This window comes from Aspergillus undulatus (genome assembly GCF_047715775.1).
Source record: "Aspergillus undulatus strain CBS 261.88 unplaced genomic scaffold BDV17scaffold_1, whole genome shotgun sequence".
Lineage (NCBI taxonomy): Eukaryota > Fungi > Ascomycota > Eurotiomycetes > Eurotiales > Aspergillaceae > Aspergillus > Aspergillus undulatus.
Window position 1 is genome coordinate 1,031,954 of NW_027396605.1, and position 27,348 is coordinate 1,059,301.

Genomic DNA, 27,348 nt, shown 5'->3' on the forward strand with positions numbered 1-27,348 from the left:
CATTGGATTCGATAACCTCGATGGTGAGAGACATGACACGCTCATCCTCCGCATGCACCGCCACAGCGATACTGATAACGATAACGATAACGTTAATAACCGAGGTGTTGCTCAACCAAAAGTGTGAGCCGTTTTCTGCCAACTCTTCAGTAGAGTAATACGAGAACACGCATTTCGCCTGCCTCCTCGCATCCCTCGACAGAACGCGATGACAAGTCAATACCATGCGGAAATTCGCTATCTGCTCCGTAACCTGTGTACAACCCCATACCAAATATGCCGGTAAATGTTACGCTTTATAGAGGGGTGATTGTGTCTGCAAACTTGGGAGCCATGATCTCTGAGGTCTCCCCTTGCCTCTACCAGTAAAGCGTCTTTTGACAAGAAACTCAACTGCCTCGGGAAATCAATGGAGGCTATGAACTCATGGTAATATGTACAAACCACTCAAAATCCATATTTCTTGTTGAACTCGTCTGCCACTTTCTTCGTTGTCTTGATGATTTCAACGCAGCCTGGGGAATCCGAATGACAGCAGATGGACACCTGATAATCTTTGATTGGCAGCGGCACAACAGTACCGTCCACACTCGTCACGGACTGATCCTCAAGCTGCTGTCGGACATGCTTCTCAACATCTGCGGGATCCCATGCCTTCTTCTTGCGGTCAATCACAAGCATTCCCTTAGAGTCATATTTAATATCGCCATAGAATTCAGCTCGAAATTCGATACCCAAATCGTTGGCAGCCTTTTCCATATTCGTCCCTGGTAAACCAAAGACAGGAACTCCCTTAGGAATTCCCTGCATGACAGCTTTCGCGACCTCATAATCCCTGCACATCATTCCGTAAAGAGCGCCATGAGGCTTGACATGATTGAGGCTCACTCCCTCGCGATCCAAGAACGCTTGGAGAGCTCCGACTTGGTAGATGGTGATCGCTTTGAGCTCCTCGAGGGAAAGCTTCATCTCACGTCGCCCGAAGCCTTGGATGTCTGGCAGACCGGGATGCGCTCCCATTAAGATATTGTGAGCTTTGCAGTTGCGTACTGTTTCCTGCATGATCAAGGGATCGCCCGCATGGAAGCCGCAGGCGATGTTGGCTATGTCGATCAATGGGAGAAGCTCGAGATCTGGGCCACAAGACCAATTCCCGTACTAATCGATCGATCGCGTTAGCTCGCTGTTCGATTGTCGAAGTGAGGGAGCATTGTGAAGACATACCGCTTCCCCCATGTCGCAGTTGACCACTGCCTTTTTCGTGATTGGGGCCATGACGAATTTTGTTGCAGTCAGCCTTGAATGCCGGTCGCAAGGACCGGACCGGTACTTATACGCAGAGCTTAAGCCCCTCCCGAACCACGGATCGGTGCTGCGGGGGACTCTTCAGCAGTCGTGGCGGGGTGGGGGATTCGGGGAGGTTGTCCCTATCACCTTGTGCAGATCACTCCGTTGAGCCGAATTCCCAATGTCTTCGGCGTCATCGTGCAATCACAGCGATGCCGAATTGTCCGAAGCTGTTATCGATGATAGCTAATTTCCAGCATCATGGATTGGAGGTCCCTTTCCCCGCAGGCAGACAAACGCGTGAGGGGCTACCGAGATAGGAGAGATGGACGCTTTATAAGTAACTGGTAGGGACGGACTCCAATCCTTGCCAGGCCTCGGCAGAACACATTGCTCCCAACTATGGATTCTCTTAAGACAATTTTGATCGCCAATCGGGGCGAGATTGCTGTGCGGATTATAAAGACTGCAAGGTACGGACCGCATCGTTGATATCGGAATCTGCGACTAACAGTTCAAAAGGAAGCTCAGCATTCGGACCATTGCGGTCTATACCGAGCCGGATGCTGCATCATCACACGTTCACATAGCAGACGAAGCTATTCTTCTCTCCGGCGCTCCCTCCAAGGCATATATTGACGGGTCAGTTAGGTTCCTCCGAGATTCTTTCCTTCCGCCAAATCCTGACAGAAACACAGGGATCAGATCATTAAAATCGCCAAAAGGAAGCATGTAGATGCTATCATACCAGGATATGGCTTCCTGTCGGAGAACTCGGACTTCGCAAGAGCCGTTGCCAGCGCTGGCATGGTCTTTGTTGGTCCATCGCCGGAAAGCATCGAAGCATTCGGGCTCAAACACACAGCACGAGAGCTTGCCACAAAAGCCGGTGTACCTATTGTCCCTGGCTCACAGGGGCTTGTAACAAGTGAAGATGAGGCTGTGACCGTGTCACAGAGCCTCGGTTTTCCTGTATGATTCCTCAAGCCATTTCCTGTATGTTTTGGGCTCACTTTTCGCAGGTCATGCTCAAGGCAACCGCTGGTGGTGGTGGAATGGGCTTGCTCACATGCAATAACGAGAAGGAGGTCCGAGAGTCATTCCAGACCGTACAATCCAGAGGAGAAGCTTTGTTCAAGAATGCTGGGCTTTTCATTGAGCGTTACTACCCTTCCAGCCATCACATCGAAGTCCAGGTCTTCGGAAATGGACAAGGCAAAGCTATATCCATTGGCGAGCGAGAGTGTTCCATTCAGAGGAGACACCAGAAAGTGATCGAAGAGTGCCCGAGTCCTTTCGTCACCAAAAACCCAGACCTTAGGAACGGCTTGTGCGAGGCTGCTGTGCGTCTCGCCGAATCGATACACTATGGATCCGTGGGTACCATCGAATATCTCGTGGACGACGAATCGGGTTCTTTCTTCTTCCTTGAGATGAATACACGCCTTCAAGTCGAGCACGGCATCACGGAGTTATGTTTCGGCCTTGATCTGGTGGAGCTCATGCTCAAGCAAGCAAATGCCCAGCTGTCGGGCAAGAAGGGGCTCGAAGCAGATGTCCTGTCAAAAATTCCGATAGGCGCTCCAAATGGTTCAGCCATCGAGGCTAGAGTCTATGCGGAGAACCCGGTGAAGGACTTTGCGCCTTGTCCAGGAACACTACAGAGCGTGGAATGGCAGGAAAGCCCAGGTTCTCGAATTGATACGTGGGTTTACCGTGGCATCAAAATATCTGCAAACTATGGTATGTATTTCAGCACATGTCTCTAAGAGGGGAAACTGATAATCGTGTAGACCCCTTGATCGCAAAGGTCATGTATCAGGCGCCGAGCAGACAGCAGGCCATCGATGGACTGAAAGACGTCTTGACCGGGTCCAGAATCTGTGGCCCTCCCACTAATCTCGGATTTCTGGCTGAAATACTTGCCAATAATGACTTCAGGTCCGGAAATACATTGACTAAGTTCTTGAACAACTTCAAATACAACCTATCCGCTATCGATGTTGTCTCTGGTGGTGCTTACACGCTCATTCAAGACTGGCCGGGCCGGCCAACAATTGGAAAAGGCTTTTGTCACTCAGGTCCCATGGACTCGGTTGCTTTCCGAATTGCTAATACCCTTGTGGGTAACCCTGTCGGTCTCGAAGGGTTGGAGATTACCTTGAGCGGACCTGAACTTCGCTTCCTGGGACCAGCTGTCGTCGCGCTCTGCGGTGCGCCAATCGATGCTAAGCTCGATGACATCCCTGTGCCTATGTGGTCAAGGATAAAGATACACGCGGGTCAACGCTTGAAGATCGGAAAGACGACAGGCAACGGCTGCAGGGCTTACCTAGCTGTCTTCGGCGGGTTCCTTAACATCGCCGAGTGGTTTGGCTCAAAAGCTACTGCGCCGATGGTTGGTGTTGGCGGGTATCAAGGTCGACAGCTTACATCTGGGGACTATCTAGCAATCTCAGATCAAGTTCCAGAGCAAGTAAATAACCTCTCTTTGCCTGAGCATCTCATCCCACAATATCCCGACAGCTGGGATCTCATGTCGATGCCCGGACCATACGATGAAGGATACTTTACACCCGAGAGTATTGACATGCTCTACGGTTCGCAGTGGACAATCTCGCACAATGCTGCAAGAGGTGGAATACGTCTTCTTGGTCCTAAGCCGACCTGGGCTCGCCAGGATGGAGGGGAAGGTGGCGCGCATCCTTCCAATCTGATTGAGTATGGCTACGCCATCGGATCCCTCAATTGGACAGGTGACGACCCCGTCATCTTCCCGCAAGACGGGCCGGATCTTGGTGGTTTTGTTAGTAGTCATACAATCGTCAAAGCAGACCTGTGGAAGCTCGGGCAAGTCAAGGCAGGTGACAGCATGAAATACAGGGCCACTTCTCTGAAAGATGCGTTGTCGGCGCGCAATAACGTGGAGCAATTCATTGATGACGTTGTGCAAGGCTGTCAGAAGGGAGACTTTGGTTCTGTTGCTCCTCTGAACAATTCTCTACCACCAGCGCAGACAGCATCGACACGAGGTACTGGTGTTGTGCACCAGATTCCAGCGAAAGGCAATCAGCCACTGGTTTCTTATCGTCAGGTAGGAGAGGTGTATATTCCACAACAGTTGTCGATTTGACTTACGTTTCTCAGGCCGGAGACGATTACCTATTGATTGACTATGGCACCGGTGCCTTCGATCTCAACCACCGCTACAGAGTGTCTGCGTTGAAAAAGGCCCTTATCGAGGCAACAGGCCAGATCACTTTTTCAACTGGTCTAACCTCTATGGTCGGCTGCGGGAATTGTAAGTCTTCAAACATACTACAGCCCTAACCCGCATCTGCTCACCAAGATCTCTTACAGCTCTAATGCTCTACTACGACGGCACGAAAATCCCCCAACAGAAGCTAATATCCTACCTCTGCGCCATCGAAACCCAACTCGGCGACCTCAGCCGCGCAAAGGTTCCCAGCCGACTCTTCAAACTCCCGTTGACATTCGAAAGCAAGCGCCAAGACGACGCTCTCAAGCGCTACATGGAGACCCAGCGCCCCTACGCCTCCTACCTACCCGACAACATGGACTTCGTCGCGCGCAACAATGCCTTCTCCCGCGCCGAGTTCGAAAACATCTACCTAACCGCCAATTTCCTCGTCATCGCCGTGGGCTTCTTCACAGCCCTCCCGCTCTCCCTCCCCGTCGACCCGCGCCAGCGCATGAACTGCCCCAAGATGAACCCCAGCCGCGTCTTCACCCCAGCAGGTCAGGTCTCATGGGGCGGTAGCTGTCTGGCTATATACACCGTCGACTCACCAGGCGGGTACCAGATGACCGGCCTCACCATCCCCGGCGTCGACATCCTCGGCTCAAAACGCGGCTATACGGCTCAGAAACCGTGGCTTTTCGAAGACTTCGACCAGATCACCTTTTACAAGGTCAGCGAGGAGGAATACGAGCGGCAGCTTGCGCTCTTCCAGAGCGGGCGGTACGAGTATGAGTGGGAGGAAGTCGAGTTCGATATGGCGGAGCATAATCGGCTTCTTGGCGATACGAAGGACGAAGTCGCTGCTATTCGGGCGAAGCAGCGTAAGGCGCAGGCTGAGATGGATTTGCTTGAGAAGGAGATGCTTGAGCGGTGGGCGAGGGAGAAGGCTGAGCGGGGGGTGCCAATGGATACGGTTGAGGAGTTGTTGAAGGGTGAGTTCTCCCTTCCCTTTCTATATATTAACCTAAATCCACTAACGCGAATAAACACAGACCCATGCATTACCGCAATCGAGGCCCCACTGAACGCCAACGTCTGGAAAGTCGAAGTGAAAGAAGGTGACAAACTCGAGAAGGACCAAATCGTCGTGATTCTCGAAGCGATGAAGCTTGAGATTGCGGTGCGGACGGAATCTGTTGCTGTTGGCGCTGCCGTTGAGAAGATTCTCGCGAGCCAGGGGGATTCGATTGAGGCCGGGAAGCCTCTTATGCTTGTTAGGAGGCCTGAGTAGGTCGGGATGTTTTTGTGTTTTGTTACTTGTCTTTTCTCTGGTGTTGGTGGGATGTATAGTATTCAACGTTATGTGTCTCTGGTAAAAAATCTCGAATTCAATTATCTGAATCAAATTCGTGCGTACAGGAGTACACAGAACAGGACCTGTGATCGAGATACTCTAGGTAGCCTACTACCACCAGAAACTAACACTAATCCCCGCCTTCAACCCCCTCACATAATGCCACCATCCAACAGGGATATACAACGATTCACCCTCCCTTAACACCGTCTCAACGTACTCCGCCTGCTGAAATCCAGGCCACATAGCCTCCCACTGCTCCAACTCTGCGGGAGAGAGCTCAATAGACGCTAGATCAACCTGAGATGTATTCGACATATCGACCATGCGGTTCGTTGAAGAACCATGGGCCTCGGCGTTGGCATCTGAGGTAACTACTCCCTCTCCTGGGCCCTCACCTGCGGTAGAGGAATGACTGCTTCTGCGCTCTCGCTCGGAAGTCACGGTTTCCATGCCTCGAGGGTAGATCTGGAAGGCCGGGGTATGAGGAGAGTAGAGGCGGATGTATTTTGCGCCTGTTACTTGGACGAGGATGTTGTGGTAGGGATCGTGGTGGAGGGGGGATATTGTCCAGGAGGGCCCGATCCAGGTGTTTATGACGGGATCGCTGGGTGGTGGAATGAAGTCGTCATCAGCTTCTTCTTCGTCATCATGGTCACTGCCATTGTCGTCTTGTTTCTGATTTTGGCTAGAAGCGGGAGCGCCCTTCCTTTTCCGTCGCTCTTCTTCCCGTTCCTGGCGTTTCTTCAGGTATACCGGGGTGCCTTTGTCAGGTGCCGGAGGGTCAATGTAGCAGAAGTCCGGGACGGAGATATCCTTTCGCAAAGATGGGATCTGCGCTAGGAGGTCATGCTGCGCGAGATACCCCGTTTGGTTGCTGTCTTCATCGTCGTGCTCTTCAAGGACTTGATCCGCGTTGCCATTATCAGCTGTCGATCTGGATTTAGACGCTGGCGGCTCCCTCCAAATATACCTCTCAACAAACTCTTTGAATTCCATAATCCGTTGTCCCCATCCGTCATCCGTATATGACCTGCCAATCTCCACGGGAACCAACCTGCGCCCGCCAAATGTACGCTCAAGCCAGTAATCGCGCGAAGCCCACGGCCGCGTCGACATCGCAGGCCAGTGCTCCACGGCGTCCGTAATCACCAGTGGAGTCTTGACAGTCTGTATATGTTCTTCCATGTAATCAAAAGTTGGGTCTGAAACACGCGTGATGGGATACTTCAGGCTCGGTGCAGGAACGGCATCGGGAGGGAAGAGCGGAGGAGAGAGCTTTCGCCGTTTTGAGGCACGAGAGGGGTAATCTGAAGCTTCGTTGGTATCTGAATCAGGCACGTCGCGGGCGTCGATAGTATGAAATTTTGTAGCTTCTTGTAGAGCAGAGAGGAGTGTCTCGATGAGGCCCTCGCGGAGCGGCGCGCCGGTCATGATCAAGGCTTTGTCGAGAAGGTGGACGGCTGGCGAGAGCCAGGGCGCGGCGGGGTCGACTTTCAGCGGATCGCTTGAGCAGTTATTGAGGGTGTCGATCAAGTGGGAGACGAGTTGTTGTCCACTAGTTGGGTTTGTATCCCTGCGCTGGCTGTTGAGACCGAGGTTGTCACAGATGCTGAGGAGAGCTTTCGCAACGCTGGCATCAGTATACAGTCTCCGCCAGCAGGCTTTGACATCTTTGAAAGGAAAGACGCGTAGATGCGCGTCGGAAAGCCGAATAGCTTCATCTGTGTTACCGAACAGAGCGTCACGGAGGGTATCGAGATCACTGTCGAAGCACTCGAGAATCGGGTCGTCTGGAGCGGTATTCGTTATTGTGGAGAATGAAGCAGCAAGCACTTTTTGAAGGACCATCATCACTGATTGCTGAATGTCACGGGGAAGAACAGAGAGGGATGATTGAGGAGGAGTCAAGGAGGCGAAAAGACGTGTTCTTTAGCCATTTTGACTAGTGGTGTGAGGGTTCGTAGTTGCATTGGCGACAGTTGTGAAGTTTGGTAAGGTCAAGAGTTGTGGAAGCTTTCAAGGTTCGGAAGGTCCTCTTCCTACCCAACAACCTTTGAGAGAGAAACAGATTATAACAAATATACTGCCTCGTGGTATGATCATTCAAGATTTATGAGTCGCTTTATGCTAGGAATGGCCTAATTTACACTATATAAATACATGGATATCGTACAGAGCCCTCTACTACAACAACTGCATTATGAGCCCTGGAATCTGCTGGACATTTTCACCTCGCATAGCGCTCACAGGAATAGCCGAGATTTTTCGTCTCCAACCATCGGCATACCCTCCCGGGTGCTCATGCTTTCCCTGTTCGACGCCGCGCAGGTACTCTTGCAGCGCTCTGAATCGCTCTTGAGTCTCAGGAAGATCACCCTTCGTAGCCACAACGAACCAGGGCTTTGTATGGATGCCTGGAAGCGCAAGCTCGGGAAGTTGCTTTTCTGACTGGCCTGATTCTGTCCCATATTCGGTCTGTAATTCTGGTAGAGCATGCTTCGGAGGGTTCCAAGTCAGCTCGTCGTGGCCTCCATCACTGGCGGTCGGTTCCATGTCGCGCAGTTCCTCGTACTTTCCGAGTTCATTCCATAGCTCCTGAAGCTCATCGATAGGGTCTCCGGCACTGAGGTCTACCACGAAAGCCAGGATCCCAGCTCGCTCGATATGCCGCAGGAACCCTAACCCCAAGCCACGGTCCAGATGAGCACCTTTGACCAATCCCGGGATATCAGCTATAGTGAACCGCTTCCGCGGCATCTTCCCTTTGGCTTCAACTAAGGGCCGCCCTTTGTCGTTGTCAATAACCACAGTGCCGATGTTGGGCTCTAAAGTAGTAAACGCCCAGTTCCCGATGCGAGTCCGACTGTTCGTCAAAGAGCGGAGCAATGTACTTTTCCCTGCGTTTGGTTTGCCGACCAGACCAACATCCGCAAGCAATTTCAGTTCAAATTCCAGCTCCAAACGCATACCACCCTCTCCGCGTGAAGCAAACCTGGGCCGAGGATGCGAGCGAGACACCCAGTGACCATTCCCCATGCCCCCGGCACCCCCAGCCGCGAGCAACATAGGTTTATCCATATGCCGGGTGAAATCAAGGTGTATGGGCGCATTCGGCTCGAGAGCGGCGATGCTTTGCCTACGTGGTGGGTTGCTCGGGAACACTGTCGTCAGGAAGTCTGACGGGTTCGCTCCAGGGAAAAGAACCCAGCGATCGTGACGAATAGATCCAACACCAATTTCCTCGTCCAAGTCATCCTCGTCTTCCTTCGCCGCCTTGGCTGCCTTGGCCGCCTTCTTCTCCAGTTTTCGCCGTTGTTGCTCTTCAGCAACAGGGTCGTATCGATCTACCTCCCGCACTACCGTGCCCACAGGAACCTGGATAAGAACGTCCTCACCACGCTTCCCACCCTTGCTTTTGCCCTGACCGTTCCTGCCCCGAGTTGCCCTGATTACCCCGCTCCGAGCGAGTTTATGTAGGCTGGTCATGCCTTCGACGGCCTGGATGTAGACGCTTCCGCCGCTACCACCATCACCGCCATTCGGAGGACCCTCGGGAATGTATTTCTCGCGCTGAAACGATACACACCCGTGTCCTCCGCCGCCGGCATATATTGTTGAGCGGCATCTGTCCTGGAAGATGAACCGGGAATAGTCTTCCGGTGGTGGGTTGAGATGCGATGGAGGTTCGCTATCAGCGCCCTGGTCTATCGGCTCGTCTGGTTCGGAATTCGTAGCATATCGTCGGTTCTGTATTCTGAGCGCGCTGGATCGTGTCGTTGTACGGCAGAAGCAATGACTTCGTTGGGAGAGTAAACTGGTTAAGGTTCGGAGGCTCGTTCGTTGAGTCGCCATTATAGTCGGATGCTAGGTGTCGCTCATCATGGAACAGTACCGATAGTCGCGCGACAGCTAATTCCGAGCACTCGAACACCGCACAGGTTGGGAATCGAGACTCTTCGTTTTCAAGAACTGTATGTTGCGTCAGACCATGACGCTGCGAAGTCCGCAAGCTTTTTGACGTCATGTGATCTTATCGATATCGGCGCATGGCGATAAGCATCCCTCTTGTCCTTTCGAACCTCCTCGACCATTCAAGCTTGAGGCGGTCGAAGCAGGCTCTTGTCGCTGCCAATGAGCGATCTACTTCTAGGTAGGTCGGTGAGGCTACGCATGATACATCTTCTGCCCTGCTGTTTCCTAGAATATCCCCGAGCAGCCCAATAGCTATTCTCAGCTCGAGTCGTTCGATGAAGCCAGGAATTATGTATGACTCCTAGTGCTGACAATGTCTCGTTTCAGAGTGGCCTCGCTACAACATATCTATCTACTACAAAGTCCTCATGACGCACCCAGCTTTCGTGGACGTGGCCGTTCTGCCACCCGGTCGGGACAAGGCCGGCAAGACAATCTGAGACGGCGGAGTACAGGCGCATGTCAGAGCAGCACAGCACAGCATTGCCGAGCACCGTCCGTAAAGTTGTCAACTTTCACGTATTCATGAGCTGCCGGCCTAGTCATGATACATTCGTCGAAGATACGGATATTGCGTCGGTCATACCGTGATGACCATGGTATGGTCGCCTGTCGCCGGGCGGGTGTTTGCGCCATTGAAATCCAGGTACAGAGTTGATGATGGCAAGGGGTCATACGACACCCGCTGCAACATTGCTGCTGATCTTCTCTACGAGGCAAGTATAGACCGACGGCGTGAGCTACGTACGTATCTACCTCCTGAGTTCAGAATTCGGCAAGACAACGCCACCGGACAGGATCGTACGGGGGATTATTGTGGCAATCAATACAGAGTAATTATTCCCCCAACGATGCGATTCTTCAGCGATCAGAGAATGGCCTGGAACAATAATAATACATTGAAGTCATAATGGCTCCAGCGGTGGCAATTCTTCACATCTCAACATACGGTCTAGACCTACGGACTCATGGCATAGTCGACGCCTTCGTCGGTCGTCCTCTGCACTCTGTAGATCGGTATCAGGCACATCGGATATATCAAAAGTCCCTGGGGAGACACAATAAAATTCGCTAGGAGAAAGCCACTTTGTACAAGTCCGCGGCAACCAACTCTCCGAAGCGTTGAAGCAGCTGCTCAAGCAAACCTCAACAGTTAGAGTTCGAATTCGAATAGAAGCTCAAACATACCGATTTCTGTCAGGACTGTCTGTACGTACCTTGTAAAACCGGTACTTTCAAACATCCCGTGTCCCCGATGTAAGGTACTCCATGATCAAAACGTCGACCAATGAGGCCCCATACTGGGGACAGGGGCTAAATTGGAGGGCGAACTTTTGATGAAAATTGGAGTCTTGACTTTGGATATGAGGTAATCGGCATACTTGAACCAAAGAATTAAAGGAGGTACTTTTGTCACAATTTACGGGAATTGCGGCGTGCGTTGGTTAGACCGGTCCTTTGGGTTGGGTTCTGGAAGGCCAGGTTGTTGGCTGGACTTGTATGGAGGCTGGAGCTGAGGTATGGATCCGATCCCAGTCTTCAGCTCAGCCCTTATTGCTGAGTGTCTACTTCCAATTAACTGCCTACACGTCATTCCAACCTATCTGCGAAAACCACTGTGGTCTAGAAACAAACTCAGTGCAGAGGATGGACATAGAAGAGCGGTCGCTGCTTTGAGCATCAGCCCAGCTCTTCCCGCCACAAAATACCATAGGTCCAGGTTGACTATCATTGCCATACGGGCCGCCTCAAGCATCACCGAGGCGATTTATACTTGGGCAGCCCTGTCCGTAGCGCCGTCGATTTGATGAAGCCTTGTACGTCGCTTACAGGTCGCGTGCCAAGACTATGTCGATAGCTACGTAGCTCAACCCTGTAGTTAGCTTCTACCTGCGCCGCAGCAGCATGCGCGGAGCCATTTACTTCTCTGGGAAGCAGTACAGCACACCTCAGCTTCGCTCCGTTTGCAGGAATCTAGGTAGATTATTGAGGCAGTGAATATAGCGGTGATTCCAAGTGCTGGAAGCATAATTATATGGACGGATGATTTATCCGGCCGGTGTTTGCGCAGCTGATTTGACTTGGCTGGGCAGCTATGTTGAGGCTCGATGCGATATATTGATGATCATCATGGCGGAGGTTGATACGAAGGAAATATTGAACGGAATTAACGGAGTGTAGGCCCGAGGGTCCTTTGTACTCTATGGTGGCACAAGTTCCAATCATTCCGCTGGTTTCCTGCATGGGTTCGTTTCGCACGGAGTACCTGCGATGGAAGTACCGCGCCGATCTGCTCTGTATACTGACGGTCGATGAGCTGGCAAAATTGATGATTCTTGGATTCGAGCTGGGTCCTGTCATGGATATGTTGTGCGACAGAGAATCCATCTAATATGAATTGTGTTACCTCGCATGAGGGTTGCATAGTTGGCGGCGCCGATAAGTCAATGGCTCTCACCTGTCAGAGAGATGATCCGTAGCGAATTATTTAATAGAGACCTTCCGAGGACATGGTAGGTTACGCATGGCATAACTAGCAAAAGCCAATTCGTTGCTTCGCGATCAAATGACAAGACCGTCTGCCGGGAGACAAAACGTGCCTTTTGAGGCAAAGATAAATAGATCCAATGAGATGCATTGAACAGGTGTTGGCTCGCACGCTAACTGTTTCATGATAGGCTGCTCCTTACAATCAGTTGACTGTCAGTCTGTCATCAATCACAATCATTAGAACAATGTGCAACAGTCGCGGTCTCAACTTGAACTGGTCGACGTAGCCCAACCACGTATTCAGTCCGCAGGAATGGAGGAGAGCCTCGTCAGCATGACTTCACCTCAAATTTCTCTCGTGCCTCGTGGTTCCACAAACCAATCTCACCGTACTCTGTATACCTGCCCATCGGCATCGTGGAACGAACCATGCCCGCCCAAGCGTCAAAGTACAAGTACTTTCAGGTACTTTGTGAAGCCGACGGAACTCTACCCAATCCTTGTACAGCATGTGCATACATTGGCGCAATGCACAATCCAGATCAAATCTGCTGTGATCTGATGACCACCAATTTACCGAATCTAGAGCCGCCGTGGTCCAATTGTGATCTTGTTCCTCAAGGCAAGATGCTCCGACTTCTGACGTTCAGCTCGAGAGAAAGTACTTCATGCATGACTGGTTTCACATATTGACTAACCGACACTTAATCGGATCTCTAGAGGATGGTGACTTGAAGCTCTCATCTACTTCTGGCAACAGCTTTTGGGATTTTGCGAGGCGAGGACGCGTTGACAACAGTGATGCGGCTGTATTGGGCATGGTTTGAGGCTGCCTGTCAGTCGGAGTGCTGAAGTGATATTGAATGGATCCGAATCCCTGCCTCAAATCGACGACGAAGAAATCGAATGACCGCCCAGAGATTGTAGATACTCTGTTGGATCTAGCATTGTCGGCAGATGGATTCCGCGCGTACACAAGGCTCAAGCAAATTATTGCCTGACAGATCCTTGCTCGATTTATCGTTTATTGACAGCCGCCCCACGTTCAAACGCGACACATGTTCGCATTGGACAAAGAAAAAAATTTCCATGTCCCACTCGCAGCTGAGAAAACAAGTTAGTGTGTGCTTATGCAGGTCCGGAAATGAGCGAGGATCTCCGGCTAGAAGTACGACCAAAGTACTTCTTTTGGAAGACCCCAATAATGCTGGCAGCCGCTGATGACGTCCAACAAGTCGACAGAATCATCTGTTGTCTGATCAACTCACGGGCATCTTGAAGTACAGAGATTTTCAAGGCGCAATTTCAGTGAGAGGCCCTGGGTGGGGAGGTCCAGGCAAACATGGCAGTTAATTCCTCAAGTCGCTGTTCACATGACTGAAAGCGGCGTCAATAGTCCACGAGCCGTTCACCCTAGCATGAAACGGGAATGAGTACCGAAGGAATCGTAGTCTAGACTCGAAGCAGTCAATGAGAGACTGAAGCTTGGAAAAAGAAAAGAACAAATAAAAGACTGTGATGGGCTGGCTGAGTATGATGACGGAAAGTCCAAAGCCGCTCCCACTTGGCCCAGTCAGTGGCAGCTGCGCCAGTGGTCCCAGTGGGAACCGCCGCCGCGGCACCGGGCAGTTCTTTCCGCTAGAACGGCGCCCGGAAGAGCTCCCGCAAGGTACGACAGAAGGGCAAAGGCAGAGTCTTGACTGATTCAGCTTTGCCACCAGGGGAATTATTGCTCCTAGCCTTAGTTCCTAACCTCGGACATCGAGCAAGGGCTCGTCATTCTTCAATGCCGCCATTCCTTGTCAGAGCTCATTCCTGGAAGGGAGGTAATACCAAGATGCATGTCGAAGTAGGAGATTAACCTCTGCGCCGGCAGTTCCTCGGAACTAAATAGACTTTAGCTCCCAAAGTCCCAGGGATCGAACTCATCGCCGAGCAAAGTACGTTTTGGGTTGCTGTAGTCCTGTCATGTGCACTTCATCACGCCTCGAGCTACCACTCCATTTCTCCCAGTAAACCGCCGATCGAGGTAGGTAAAGGCTCTGTACACTCCTCGTACAGGGCACTACTCTGTAGGGGCCCTGCAAATGATCCCGTCGCCAAGTGGAACAAACGTACGGAGTTGATAGCAGAGTAGGATATCGTCCACTCCTCGACAAGATGAAACAGCACAGGCTGTTTGGGCTTTACTACGGGTGAAGGTCGAAGGGGCAACTATACATGATTCAATGCTTCAGATTTGTTTCGGTTGCATCGAATGCTTTCAAAACAATTGGTGCAGCTGCGCTTGCCGAGGAAATCATGGCCATCTCTCATTCGATGACAGCGACGACATAATCATCATCAATGAAAGTGCGGCTGTGGCGGCAAGTTGTCGATTTGCTGAACTTCGAATGTCATCCAACTGACCCTCTCAAATTGCCCGCTCCAAGAATAGGCTGGATGATCCTTCTTACTGTATCCTAATCGCTTTGTTTATCGCCATATTCATATACTTGTCCCGTATCAGTACGGCGAACTCCGTCATAGCTCAGGGCGGAGGTCGTAGTACCGGCCCGACAGTTCGGCACTGTGGGCTGCATGTCGAAGGCGATCACCGATCCACTCAATACGCTATAATTCGGACACTGGAAAGGCTCCGCGTTCGAAGTGTGCTCCTTTTCGCTCGATCACTGAAGACGTTGGGGTGCCGAAACTTTGCGACATTCCACAAAACAGTCCGCCAACTAAGGATCTCCGATGTGTTGCCTGAAACCAAAGGAACCCGAACAGCGCCCTGAGATGGTTGGAAATGCTGTAAACAGTGCATTGCCGAATCAGAACGACATAGCAGAGATGTGGAATCATACTCAGAGTAAGTTCATAATGCTGCCTGCCGCGGTAGTTGCACTGTGCCCGATGGCTGCCAGCAGTTACCAGTATGATTGAGTCGCGAAATTTCCGCGTCGGCGCGTACTTCTTCATCCTTTGTCTATCTGAAATGAAAAACTTGGAAGAGGCGGGATCGCTCGCGAATCGGAGAATTTTCAGGGAAGGCGCCATGTGACTGACGTGACGGGCAGGAGCAAGAGGGGTTCAACTTTCGAGGTTATCAATCTGAAAGAGCGGGAGATGTTCTCGGAGACCCCGTTGGGCTCAAGCATTGACGCTTCCATCTATCCGTGTTTGCTGGACGGACCTGACCAATTATTGCCAGTGTCTGGAAGCTGTTCCTTCGGGAGTTGATGCGAGATGCCCGCGGTGATGAGGGACAGGCATGCTGCCACCCTCACCGTATATTCGAATCTGGTTTGCTGCAAGGCAGACAAGGACAAGGGCCATTCCCTGACCGTTGTCACTATTGACTCATTGAGGCATGCAAGCACAGATGTCAAACTGCCCGCCGATTTTGTTTCTGCTCAAACCAGCAGGATTGGCACCCCGGACGGGCCTATAGGCTGCGTGGGACGCAAATTAAACATGCGCCGACAATATGCAGCAAACAGAAAACCAGCCAGGAGCCTTGACAGAATAATAATAATTGCCTGCCTCTCCAACGTTTGCTTCTCACCGCTTACTGTCGGCGGGGTTCCCTCCCCAACCGTGTTTGGCGGCCATCGCTGTCCATCATCGCCGTCCATCATCGCCTGCAGCAGGTTCCCTGTGGCCTGATACTGACTCCGAGATGACTCGTCGCTTTCTCCTGGCATGCGTTGTTTCGGCACTGCCTTCGCTAGCTCCCAAACCACTGCTCGCATTATTGGTCTTGATTCTTTTGAAACACGTCTGTTGTCAACATGAACAACCCAGGGACGAACCATGATACAAACCTGACTTGGTCAGTGCTCACATGATCGCTCCCCATGCATCTCCACCCCCAATCGACATCAACAACACCAACACCGCCCCGTCTTTCGTCTCGCTTCCGGGATCTCCGGCTGGACATCGTGATCAACACGCGTCGCTCGGTTTCGGAATGGGATGCCTAAATCCCAATGGAATATCCGCCCACTTCAAATAATGCGCTGTCAAGCTATCGGCCTGAGCTCGTCACCGCCAGATGCCAGGTGACGCAGTGACGGCCCCGTGGATCATAGCGGGCCACCCCGTTCGCAGCCCAAGGGACCTACCGTGCTTCTCCGCAGCTTATTTGCACGAAGCTGCTATGCATAAAATGCATATGATGCGAATCCACAGCATGTCAGCAGAGTTGCAGAGCTCTAATCGACTGATGAAGTCAACGTGTCCGATTGCTAGAGGCCTCGCTACTGCCTCATTTTTGCCCTTTCTCGGAAGTTGCATTGATGGAGGAAAATGCACCGTCCGTATGTTTCTCCGTATCATCTAACAGACGCTTCACTTGGAGCTTCTCCCACTACAGTTGAAGACTCCCCCTTGCAAGAATATGATATCCCACCAATCAATACGTACAAGCACTGTGCTTCCGACTTCGGTTTGCCGGTTTGGAGCTCTCTCCGCTATGGTTTATTAGTCGCCTTCTGTGTACCGTCATCGCTCTTCCGTGAACAGAGCAGAATAGGGGACTGTTGGTCCGGACGGGTCCAATGGCCAATCAGGCATATCACACACATACTCCGCAGGATGTACGCCAGGTGGGTGCCGTCTTTCATTGTCAAGAGATCACCTGCAGGCTTGCAGCGCTCATCCTTCGATTTAGTTCCGCCCCTCTTCTTCAACCTCGTTCGGCTCGCGTGGCACCAGATCTGAACCGCGCTAGGCCAGGCACTATAGGACCCATGTCTCATCATATTAATCTTATCCGTACTCCGTATAGCTCATTCGCTTTCCGTGCCGCGGCCCTAGAACTGGAACAATTTCCATGGTTCTCCGGCCTCCGAAGGCTTGGTATCATATGAAACTCTGAAAGAACCGTTCTGCACGAAGCTTTGCAAGCAATAGCTTACAGAGTACATGAGGCGATGCAAAGACCAGACAACAACATTGGGCCTCAGATAATCTTTAATGTCAGACCACTAGGAGAATTTCCATGCTCGAAATTCAAGCCCGATCCTGAAGAATGACGTCAATGGATGAATTCGCAGCTCCTTGCCTGCGTAGGTACCTTCTATGAGGCGGCGCGATGTCAAAGCATACGACAATCAGGGACTAATTCTGGAGATGGCAGTCTCTCAATGGCCTCCAGCATTTGGCCTTTCACTGGAATTTTTTTTTCTCATTATTTGATAAACGGCGGAAATTACAGACTAGACGGATCAAGCTGTCAGGACAGTGCCGATGATCCCTGCCGATTACTACTTATAGACGCAGCAATACTGCTTGCCTCCTCGCGTCAAGAGTGGCTGCTTGGTTACCCAGGCAGGGCTTGGATCCAGGTACCGTAATTTTACGAGGCTTTACCACTATACCTTACAACAACTCAGGGGCCATAGATGAATGGCAGATCAGAAGCGTATCTGATCGGAGTCAAGGACGCTGAATCAATAATGATTCATCAATTCCTTTGATCCTAGTGGCCCAGTCAGTCCTCGTTTCCCCCTTTTGACATGGTCGACCACACTAGATGTCAATCCATCTTTCTCCCCGATCAGCCCGTTGGCGCTCCACCTCAGGCAAAGTGACGAAATGCTCCTCGCTTAGTGCGCGTTCTTGGCCCTCACCGCAGCCACGCCCTGAAGGTTGAAGGTGAAACCAGGAGAGAGCTCGAGACTGCTCACTTCCTGCCACTGCCAGCATCAGACCCACCTCTTCCACAGCTTACCGAATTTCTGGTCCTGTTTTCTCTGTGACAAGCGGCGGCTCTGTGTATCGCATACACCGCATCTTGCCCCCTTTTTCCTGAACAAGGCCTTTTACCCTCGCTGGCTTTGTTTGCTGCGAATCGCACGTAAATCACCAATTGCAGCTTGAGATATCTCATCATCGATCTCGTCACGGGGTTATGAGCGCATCGCATGTTGGTGGGGAGATGCGATTTGTTTGTTTGCTTGCAACTTAGCTCCTTCCTCGACCACGACACCTCGATGCATTCACAGACTATACTTCCCCCGTCCACCAAGACTAAATTGTGCCTTGCGAGAGTCATGAACGTCTAGTCAAAATACTCTCCGTCGCAAGGAATCTCCCTGTGGAGCTGGAGAAGGAGACGGAAGAGCATCGTCGTCCCTTTTTCCCTTTGGAAGAGCGCCTTGGGGCCAAGTGGGCTGTCGGTGTTAGCGCGTTAGATCTATCATCTGGATGGAGTCGCACTAAAACCAGACTTCTGGAAAGCCGATCGTCCTTACAGCCCTCTTTAGCGCGCTTCTACGTACCCAGCGAGTCAGCTTGACTCTCTTCCCCGGAGCCCGGGACTCAGGGCCACGATGGGTCCATTGGGTCTACCGATCAATCTGCGGCGGCTCCATTTCTCATGTCTGCCTCTCATTCGTGAAGCCGGTTCTCAACTTGTTTCTCCTTTTCTTACTCATCCCAGGTGACCTGACAGACTCTTAGGTTGCCATGTCTGATCTGACCCGGATTCATCTAACTCGCCCATAGAACGGCTACTGATCCATCCATCCATCATCCTTTGGCAATGCCCCCATTTGGCGGAAATTCTCCACGTATGATTTTCGGTGTAAGATTCCTGACATCAAGTCTACACGTATTGCGCTCCGTGACGATATTCTCATTCAACTGATCGGGCTGCTGCGCCCTTGTCCCGACTCCCAACCATCCCGGCTGCCCTTTGTTCAGCTGTTGTGTAAGCTGTAGGCGGATCTCCCTTTCAACCGATATCCGGAGGTACTTGAGGACAAGGTACCTGGCCAATCCATGTGTTCACTGTTGAAATGACCTATGGATGTCTTGGATGCTTAGTCCGTTCTCTATCCTCTGCTCAACCGCCATTGGCTCCACCCCTTTTCAGGCTCCGTTTTCTGTCTCCAGCCTCAGAATCTGGTCCTTCTCTCTTTTTCCAGAAACATTATTTAATTCAGCATTTTATTCTTATTTTAATTTCTTTCCTTGTTCCCCGTCTGTCGTACCCCATTATCTGCTGGGTGGGTTTCTGGATATCCAGTCGGGTCAATGCGATTCATCCCATCTCTCGTTCACTCTCCCCACTCAGTCTATCTGAAAACGTCGGTCCCAGGAAATCATAATTCAGAAAATAAATAAATAAATAATAATAATAATGCAAAGAGACAAGGCCTGAGAAACAGAGAGAGACATGATGTGGATCCGCTGATATTCTTCAACTGTTTGCTGCCGACTGCATCCTGCACTGCTTTGTACAGCTGTAACCAATATGGGCTCCATCGGTCTCTCATTGATATTAACCGTTGACTGTCGTCTGCTCCTTAGGGCTTCATTTAATAATCCTCCCTCCCGTCCTTATTTGAAAATCCTTCCCATACTTTTATCCTTTGCTTAAGCTTCCTACTACTCTCAAATACTCTCCCTGTCGTCCTCGTATATCCTCCTCTCCTTCTCATACATCTAGATCTACTTCGCTCCTGCCCTCTACGCCCAACTACTACCATACAATCAGCGCAGTTTCACATACTGTCCCTATCGACTAAGCTCAAACCATCGTCTCGAATATAAACCAGCTATTCTCACTCAGAATCCCCAGCTCGGAGTATTTCGCTTCTCGATCGGGCTTCAATAGAGTTTTCCGCGGTTGGATTCCCTTGCAGTCGTCGCACAGTCTAGCAGACAGAGAAATCAAGACACAAAAGAAGCAACGCTGCGGTGCCTATCGAATTCAATTGGGACCAGGGAGAGGAAGACATGCCGAAAGCCCCTTGACACGAATCTTCTGTCAGCTTAACTCGAACATCTACCGTTGAAGCAACTGGAACGAGCAACACATTCCACCCTGCTCGCCCTCGCTTGCACCCCTTTAGAAAGGAAGAGACGCAGTACTTTTCCCCTTGATTCACCAAATTTCTCGACAAGTCTGTCGACACCGACACAGCGGCAAAATGTTCAAACGACCAGCGTTTCTACAGAGCCGACGACATGAAGAGCGCAGTGGTGATTGGTCAGCATTTCCTATACGTCAACTTTTTGTGCTAGGTGAGTTGAGAGCTCGCATAATGTCCCCTGCAGGTTCTTGGGGTCTGAGCCCAGTGTTTGGCTGGGTCTAATTGGAATCTCCCCTTTTGTCTGAATTTTCAGCATCAGCTTTCATTGTTGGCATCGGGTAGCGACTGCAACTAACAGTTACACAAGCACTATGCCGCATTTGCGAGCCAATCGCCTTCATGTCGATTTTCCCCTATGTCTATCACATGGTGGATTCATTTGGCGTCGCAGATAGTGATCAAAAGATTGCGCTGTATGCCGGGATGATCACTTCGTCGTTTACATTCGCGGAATTCTCCGCCGGCATGTTCTGGGGCCGCATGAGCGACAAAATTGGGAGGAAGCCGGTCCTGGTCATGGGCCTCATTGGAACAGCCATCAGCATGATAGTGTTTGGATTTGCTCCCAATCTAGCGACAGCTATAGTTGCTCGAGCCCTGGGCGGCCTCTTGAACGGAAACATCGGGGTCCTCCAGACGACGGTTGCCGAGATCGTCACTGTCAAAGAACATCAGCCACGCGCCTATTCGATTATGCCGTTCGTCTGGTGTCTAGGGTCGATCATTGGTCCTGCCATGGGCGGTGCGTTGTCACAGCCATGCGACAATTATCCCTGGTTATTCGCGCCCGGTACCGTATTTGAAAGGTTTCCGTTTCTGCTGCCCAACTTGGTATGTGTTGTTGTCTTGGTGGCTGGGATTGTGGTTGGTCTGCTGTTCTTGGAGGAAACACATCCGGAAAAGAAGCATCGTCGTGACCGCGCGCTGGAGTTGGGCAACTGGTTGATTGGCAGATGCTGGGGGTCTCGCGTGCAGGCTGCAGAGGCGCCCTCGGACGTCAAAGCGGACACAGCCGGCTCAGACTATTTCGACGACGACTTCGATGAGGTTGCCCCACCAGCATACAGGAGCACCGAGTCGTCCCCTCGTTTGGGGCCAGTGAAAGAAGAGGTCGATGGTCTCTCCGACGATGACGACATTGAGAAGCAGATGGCCGGTCAGTCAGCCGGGAAGCCCAAGGCCTTTACGAAGCAGGTTGTCTTCAACATTATTGCATATGGGCTCCTTGCATAGTAAGTTAGCCATCAGATGCAACCTTAGCATTGCGCGCGCACGTTTCCATTGATTGTATGCTGACTTGACAACAGCCATAGTATCTCCTTCGACCAGCTGATGCCCGTCTTCCTGAGCACCCCCAAGGCCGAGAATGCGCCTGTGGTTCTACCCTTCCAATTTACAGGTGGCATGGGATTGGCGACCAAGACTATTGGATTTATGCTTGCAGTGCAGGGCGTCTACTCTATGATCGCGCAGCTCTGGCTCTTCCCGTTCGTCGTCCGCCACTTCGGGACCCTGCGCACCTTTCGCTTCGTTCTCCTTGTTTGGCCGCCGCTATACTTACTAGTCCCGTATTTGATCCTCATACCCGAGAAGCTTCAGATGGCCGCCGCATATGTCGCTTTGATCAGCAAGATTACCTTCCATGTCATCGCCTTCCCCTCCACCGCAATTCTTCTTGCCAACGCAGCACCCTCCTCGAAGGTCCTAGGGTCTATCAATGGCGCTGCCGCCTCGACAGCCAGTCTCAGCCGTGCCCTTGGCCCGAGTTTAACCGGCTTCCTCCACTCCAAGGGTCTTGAAAGCGGATACTCTGTGATCTCGTGGTGGGCCTGCGGTATCGTCTGCACAATTGGTGCCATCCAGAGCTTCTGGATGGAGGAGTCCGAGCCACAGCGAGACATGAACGAGAAGACTCCTGAGCCCGACACGTCTCGAGCTCGCACGAACAATCTGCGGGGCTCCTTCAATGCGGACAAGGAAGACGGCACCGCGGAGGAGGTGCGGAGACTGCTGTCTTCAGCGCGGACCAGTGTCGACGAATCCGAGCAACCCAGCATTTGATTCAGCGCAGCCGACTTGAAAAACTGGACGTGAGCGTCTCACTCGTCCGGGGACCGCAAGTCAGCGGCATTTCTACTTCTGTCTTGCCTTGCCTTCATGAATGTCTTTGTCCTTGCATCTTCGACTTATACCCGACAACCACATGGCGATTCTTTCTTGTTTCCTTGTTCGCTTCCCAGTTGCCTATTTTTCAGCTGAGGCTTACCTTTTTCCCTCATGATTCCTTTACTACGCCCTTCTCCATATTTCTCTTTACCTTATCGTTATTAGATCTGATCATGACTCAAGAATGGGCGGCGCTTACTACATAGACTGGATGCATATGTTGGGATTCAAAAGCATGAGGAGGATATCTGTTTGTTCTGTTCGTCCGTTCGTTCTGGGAAGGATCATCTTGAGGCATCATTGCTGGGTCGGTTTGCGTTCCATTTCATAGTTTCTTGCATCCTGGAGGCCGTTTGTCAATTACTTTTAGTTATTGTTGCTACCTATCATTCTCGAGACCACAATGTCATAGACGAGGGGCACCATCCCCAGGGTCACCTCTCCCTTTCTGACAGATCACTGTTTGCTCTCTCCTCGATATGCGTTGGCCGTACCTATGTCTTTCCCGCTCCCCTTCCCCGCCTTATTATGATGTTCAGCTTGAAACATTCCTCGCTGGTAGCCGAGCATAGCCTCCCTTCATCGAGAGTGCGGGGTTGCGATAACGCTCAATGCTAAGGCAGGTACTTTTATCCCAGCAGCTTTGATAGAGACTTTGTCTCGGAGTCGAATAGACCGATCAACAAGTAACGTCGAGGACATCCAGATACGAGGGATTAGATATCAGTTGTGACTGACTCGATCTCATCCGTCAATTGAATGGAATTGCAGTCCTCAGTTGCTTATCAGTAGCCAATCATAGGCGTGATTTGTATAGAAGTCACGTGATTATTCCGTAATTCCAGGTATTGTTACATCATATCGATCCCCTCCTCTACAGAGTACAGTACGGAGTGGGCATCTCTGAATAGCTTCAGACGTTCAGTGTGTGAAAAAAAGACTGTGTGTCCAATTGTACAGCTATTTTGTGTCACGCCTTTTGTGGCCTTCCATTGAAACATCTAGACCCAACCGATGGAGCCCTGAGCAGGCGCGACCGAGGTTCTCTACCCCCACGCATATCTTACTGGAGATTACGCTTGCAGAGAGATCTTTCAAAATCTCCACCAGCAGCGCCCTGTCGCGATCTGCCTGGCTGTCGTTCCTTCGCTCCTGCGTATCTCCCCTCTGGTTCCCGGCACTTCCACGTTATCACTCGCTTGGGAACGATTGCATTCTCAGCCTGACTTCTGCCGGTGTTGGTGGTTGCGGGTTTTCTCCGTCATGCGCTGCGACTGCGCTCCGCACTGCCGCCAGAATCGCCCCCTGCCCTGACCATCATTCAACCTCGGAGAATTTAGAAAGGTAACAGGGAGCGGATCTCACGATCCTCCGTACGGCGATTAACTCACACCTCGACGCCAGTCGCTACAGATAGGGCAGGATACGAACCGACTAGTTTGATAGCGACATATCGCCTATATGAGTGCTGACTTGTTCCCCAGCCATCGACGGTATACTTCGCTCTCTTCTGCATTCACCTGCAGCCGAGACATGGTGGAACATTCGCGCTACCGGCCAAATCACCTTCCTCCGTTATGTTGAACCCTACAACCTCCCCCGTCTCGCCCACGGCTGTTGGGAGAAAACGACCTCACCCGATAGCCGAGTCAGTCCCTCCTCCGCCGAACCTATCCGCGCAACTGCAACACTCGAATCCGATCAGCGAAGGCGGCGCTCCTCCTCCCTCTGCCGCAGCGAACTCTTCCTCCTTCCGCAATGTCTCCGCTTGTAACCGCTGCCGGCAGCGGAAGAATCGATGTGATCAGCGGCTTCCGCGATGTCAGTCGTGCGAGAAGGCCGGGGTTCGGTGCGTCGGATACGACCCGATAACGAAACGCGAAATCCCACGGAGCTATGTGTATTTCTTGGAGTCGCGCGTTGCGTACCTCGAGAAGATCCTCATTGATCGGGGGATCGAGTTTGATGAGGCGGTGGCCTTTGACGAAGAGGAGGCTGTTAGGATGGAGGCGGGGTACGAATCTGCGCAGCCTGCACATGCGGCTCCTCCGATCGGACAATCAGCTACTGAAGGATCGACGCGCAATGCGAATGATAATTGGGTATCGGTGAAGAGGGAAACTGATGGCTCTGCTCATGAGTTGGAAAAGGTCTCGCGAGGCGGCCAAGATCAGGAAAACGCCCCGGATGCAGATAAGGAAGATAACTGGCGGATACAAAACCTCGTCTCGAATATCGGGATGGTGTCTGTACAAGGAACGTCGGATCCACGCTATCTGGGCTCGACTTCTGGCATATCGTTTGCTAGGGTTGTCTTTGCTGCCGTGAAGAGCTCGGTCCCTGGGAATGGATCGGAACGTGGGCCAATGCGCCCTAAGGAGCGTTTACCGCATAGTGCTACGGGTACTGAGGACAGTACTACTCGGGACTCTTTCTTCGGTCTACAGACACGACCGATGATGAAATGTGCGGCATTTCCTGACAGGGAGCTGGCCGAAAGACTCGCCGACCTCTATTTTGAGCATGCAAACCCGCAAATACCTATCGTTCATCGTGTCGACTTTATGGAGTTACTTGACCGCACATATTCTGTGGACGAGAAGAGCCGGTCCCCGCGCAGTCTGTACATACTCAACATCGTATTCGCAATCGGTGCGGGGATTATTTTCGAGGACAAACCAGCAGAAGATCAAAAGGGAGGCCGAGACCATTCTCCATCTGCGAAGAAAAGACAGCGCATGTCCGGTCATCAATATCAGCCAGAAGAATACCATGCCTCTGCTATCGTCCACCTAGAGTCCTTCCTGGCGACTTCTTCCACCACTGATGGCTACGGTGCTCTAGAGGAGCTTCAAGCCGTCCTTCTTCTTGCTAGCTTCGCCTTGCTTCGTCCAGTGGCACCTGGTCTTTGGTACATTGTCGGGGTTGCGATGCGTCTTGCGGTTGACCTTGGCCTCCACTACGAGGACGGGACAGGCATTGATGCTCCTGGGAACGATAACCTAAGTCGTGCACATAACAAAGATAGCAAAAAGGGCAAGCTGCGCATTAACGTTCACGAACGGGGCCGTCGAGAATGGGTGCGTGACTTCCGTCGGCGACTGTGGTGGTGCTGCTATAGCTTCGACCGACTCGTCAGTTGCTGTGTCGGCCGTCCGTTTGGCATTAGTGACCAGGCCATAAGCACCGAGTTCCCATCTCTCTTGGAAGATAAATATATCACTAAGTCAGGCATAATGAAGGCGCCGGAAGGCGCTCCAAGCTATAAGAATTCCGCTTTCCACTACTTTAAGCTGCGTCTGCTGCAGTCGGAGATTCAGGACGTCTTGCAGCACCAGCAGGCACGATTCGCCCGGCAAAGAGTCCCACATGGCGCCAAGAGCTTCATGCGCGCCGACGTCGTGTCACCATTCCTCCAGGGATTTGACTCCTTCCGGTCATGGAGAAGAGATGTTGATCGGCGACTGCTAGAGTGGAAGGAGACTGCGCCGGCATCTCAGGAGAACGGTGTACGCTTCCCACTCGAGTTTCTGGAGTTGAACTACTGGCAGGCGGTTATCATGCTGTATCAGCAGAGCCTCACTGTTCCTGCGGAGCTTGCTGACGAGCTCTCTCCTGCTGAAGAAGTCTCCAGCCCGTCGTTCTCGCAGGTGGAGGAAGAGGATGAGCATGATATCTATTACAAGGTTGCTGAGGCTGGTCAGAAGGTGATCCGGATATATCGTCAAATGCATCGGGTGCGGCTGGTGAACTATACGTATCTAGCCACCCACCATATTTTCATGGCAGGCATTTCGTTTCTGTATGCTATCTGGCACTCGCCTTATGTGCGGAGCCGTCTGGTATGTCACTCCCGTCACGATGCTGTGCTCGGCACGATCTAACAATTATCCTCAGACTCTTGACGAGGTAGACTTTACTGTCCTCGCGGCGACGTCTGTGCTCGGAGACCTAATGCACAAGTGCCCACCTGCAGAAGCCTGCCGTGACGCATTCGAGCGGATGAGCAAAGCCACAGTCGAGATGAGCCTTTCGACAACCGGCTTCGGACCACAAGTTGGTCTCAGTCGGATCCAGGCGTGCAATAGCGCGTCAAGGCAATCGAACTCCCACTCCAGATCACGACAACAAGCAAGGCAACAGGCCGAACAACGCCAGCGAAATAGCATGTCCCGACGACAGATCCAAATGAGACAGTCTCGGCCTGTGCCGAGATTTGATATGAACCTTGAAGACCTCTTCGGCGATAACGGCGCACTCGCTGAGAGTCAAGCTGCTGCCGCCGCCACCGCCGGCATGGGCAAGCCAGCAGTCTCCCAGCCCTATCCTGTCCCCGAAACCTCAGATCCAAACTTCGCACGACCTCCCCCGCAACGCAATCCTTCCATGGAATACTACGGCGCTTTCGAGAACCCCGTCTCCCCGCAAACACAAACACACCAACCACAACACCCACAACAACAATACTACTACACGAACTCCCCTCAGCAGAGCGGCTCCCCAGGCAGCGTCGTCGCAACCAGCGGCCTCCCACCCTTCCAACCCACACACACACCCACAGAACACGAAACCGCCTCCGCCGTAGGCCTCGACTACATAGACTACGACCCGAACCTTGAGCGCCAGATATCGCTCGGTTCAGACGAGAACTCGGAATACAAATACCAGACGAACGCGGGTGCCATGCCGCCGTCGCTGGGCCACGGGGCAGGCCATAATCTAGGTATCGATTTGGGATTCGGCATGGCGGTGGACTTTCAGCATGATTGGAGTGAGAATGCTAATTATGATTTGCTTGAGGGGTTTTTCTTTGGTGGTGGGGGAGGCCCGGGGTATGGGCATGGGAATGGGGGGATTTAATGGATATAGATCTCGACTCTATTCTATTTTTCTATCTGATTTTCTATTCTCTGCAGCAAGGATAAGGAAAAGAGGGTCACTAAAAGGAACGGACCGGATTGGAGTGGACTGGCGAAACGATTTATGAAGTCTTTTCTCGTTTACAT

The 27,348-nt window shown here is 51.9% G+C and overlaps 6 protein-coding genes across 6 annotated transcripts; 3 read left to right on the forward strand and 3 right to left on the reverse strand.

The window, feature by feature from the left end:
• Positions 1-336: 336 nt before the first annotated feature.
• On the reverse strand, positions 337-1,435 carry BDV17DRAFT_7950 (LamB/YcsF family protein). Its single transcript, XM_073765158.1, has 2 exons — positions 1,225-1,435; positions 337-1,158 (listed from the first exon to the last, which is right to left on the reverse strand). The coding sequence occupies exons 1-2, from the start codon at positions 1,273-1,275 to the stop codon at positions 448-450; spliced, it is 762 nt and encodes a 253-aa protein (XP_073621281.1). The 5' UTR covers positions 1,276-1,435; the 3' UTR covers positions 337-447.
• BDV17DRAFT_7912 (bifunctional urea carboxylase/allophanate hydrolase) lies at positions 1,361-5,872 on the forward strand. The gene is made up of 8 exons (XM_073765148.1): positions 1,361-1,760; positions 1,810-1,929; positions 1,986-2,259; positions 2,310-3,030; positions 3,081-4,381; positions 4,435-4,588; positions 4,648-5,481; positions 5,542-5,872. Exons 1-8 carry the CDS (start codon positions 1,690-1,692, stop codon positions 5,778-5,780), a joined length of 3,714 nt encoding a protein of 1,237 aa, XP_073621282.1. The 5' UTR covers positions 1,361-1,689; the 3' UTR covers positions 5,781-5,872.
• Positions 5,863-7,821, reverse strand: BDV17DRAFT_249288 (putative JmjC domain protein). The gene has a single exon (XM_073756196.1). It carries the CDS (start codon positions 7,695-7,697, stop codon positions 5,955-5,957), a length of 1,743 nt encoding a protein of 580 aa, XP_073621283.1. The 5' UTR covers positions 7,698-7,821; the 3' UTR covers positions 5,863-5,954.
• Positions 7,822-7,843: 22 nt separating this feature from the next.
• BDV17DRAFT_249289 (GTP-binding protein Obg) lies at positions 7,844-9,913 on the reverse strand. The gene has a single exon (XM_073756197.1). The coding sequence runs from the start codon at positions 9,696-9,698 to the stop codon at positions 8,031-8,033; it is 1,668 nt and encodes a 555-aa protein (XP_073621284.1). The 5' UTR covers positions 9,699-9,913; the 3' UTR covers positions 7,844-8,030.
• A 10,391-nt stretch (positions 9,914-20,304) lies between these two features.
• On the forward strand, positions 20,305-22,665 carry BDV17DRAFT_249294 (MFS transporter). The gene is made up of 2 exons (XM_073756198.1): positions 20,305-21,408; positions 21,484-22,665. Exons 1-2 carry the CDS (start codon positions 20,516-20,518, stop codon positions 22,235-22,237), a joined length of 1,647 nt encoding a protein of 548 aa, XP_073621285.1. The 5' UTR covers positions 20,305-20,515; the 3' UTR covers positions 22,238-22,665.
• A 579-nt stretch (positions 22,666-23,244) lies between these two features.
• Positions 23,245-27,337, forward strand: BDV17DRAFT_249295 (Zn(II)2Cys6 transcription factor). Its single transcript, XM_073756199.1, has 2 exons — positions 23,245-26,184; positions 26,240-27,337. The coding sequence occupies exons 1-2, from the start codon at positions 23,920-23,922 to the stop codon at positions 27,200-27,202; spliced, it is 3,228 nt and encodes a 1,075-aa protein (XP_073621286.1). The 5' UTR covers positions 23,245-23,919; the 3' UTR covers positions 27,203-27,337.
• Positions 27,338-27,348: the final 11 nt, after the last annotated feature.

Bases quoted from the DNA above. Each gene is read 5' to 3' on its own strand.
- BDV17DRAFT_7950 (XM_073765158.1), bottom strand. From the start codon at position 1,275: ATGGCCCCAATCACGAAAAAGGCAGTGGTCAACTGCGACATGGGGGAA. The intron at 1,159-1,224 runs GTATGTCTTCAC...TCGATCGATTAG, and splicing joins ACTGCGACATGGGGGAAGCG to TACGGGAATTGGTCTTGTGG.
- BDV17DRAFT_7912 (XM_073765148.1), top strand. From the start codon at position 1,690: ATGGATTCTCTTAAGACAATTTTGATCGCCAATCGGGGCGAGATTGCT. The intron at 2,260-2,309 runs GTATGATTCCTC...CACTTTTCGCAG, and splicing joins CACAGAGCCTCGGTTTTCCT to GTCATGCTCAAGGCAACCGC. The intron at 5,482-5,541 runs GTGAGTTCTCCC...GAATAAACACAG, and splicing joins GGTTGAGGAGTTGTTGAAGG to ACCCATGCATTACCGCAATC.
- BDV17DRAFT_249288 (XM_073756196.1), bottom strand. From the start codon at position 7,697: ATGATGGTCCTTCAAAAAGTGCTTGCTGCTTCATTCTCCACAATAACG.
- BDV17DRAFT_249289 (XM_073756197.1), bottom strand. From the start codon at position 9,698: ATGGCGACTCAACGAACGAGCCTCCGAACCTTAACCAGTTTACTCTCC.
- BDV17DRAFT_249294 (XM_073756198.1), top strand. From the start codon at position 20,516: ATGTCGATTTTCCCCTATGTCTATCACATGGTGGATTCATTTGGCGTC. The intron at 21,409-21,483 runs GTAAGTTAGCCA...ACTTGACAACAG, and splicing joins GCATATGGGCTCCTTGCATA to CCATAGTATCTCCTTCGACC.
- BDV17DRAFT_249295 (XM_073756199.1), top strand. From the start codon at position 23,920: ATGTTGAACCCTACAACCTCCCCCGTCTCGCCCACGGCTGTTGGGAGA. The intron at 26,185-26,239 runs GTATGTCACTCC...AATTATCCTCAG, and splicing joins CTTATGTGCGGAGCCGTCTG to ACTCTTGACGAGGTAGACTT.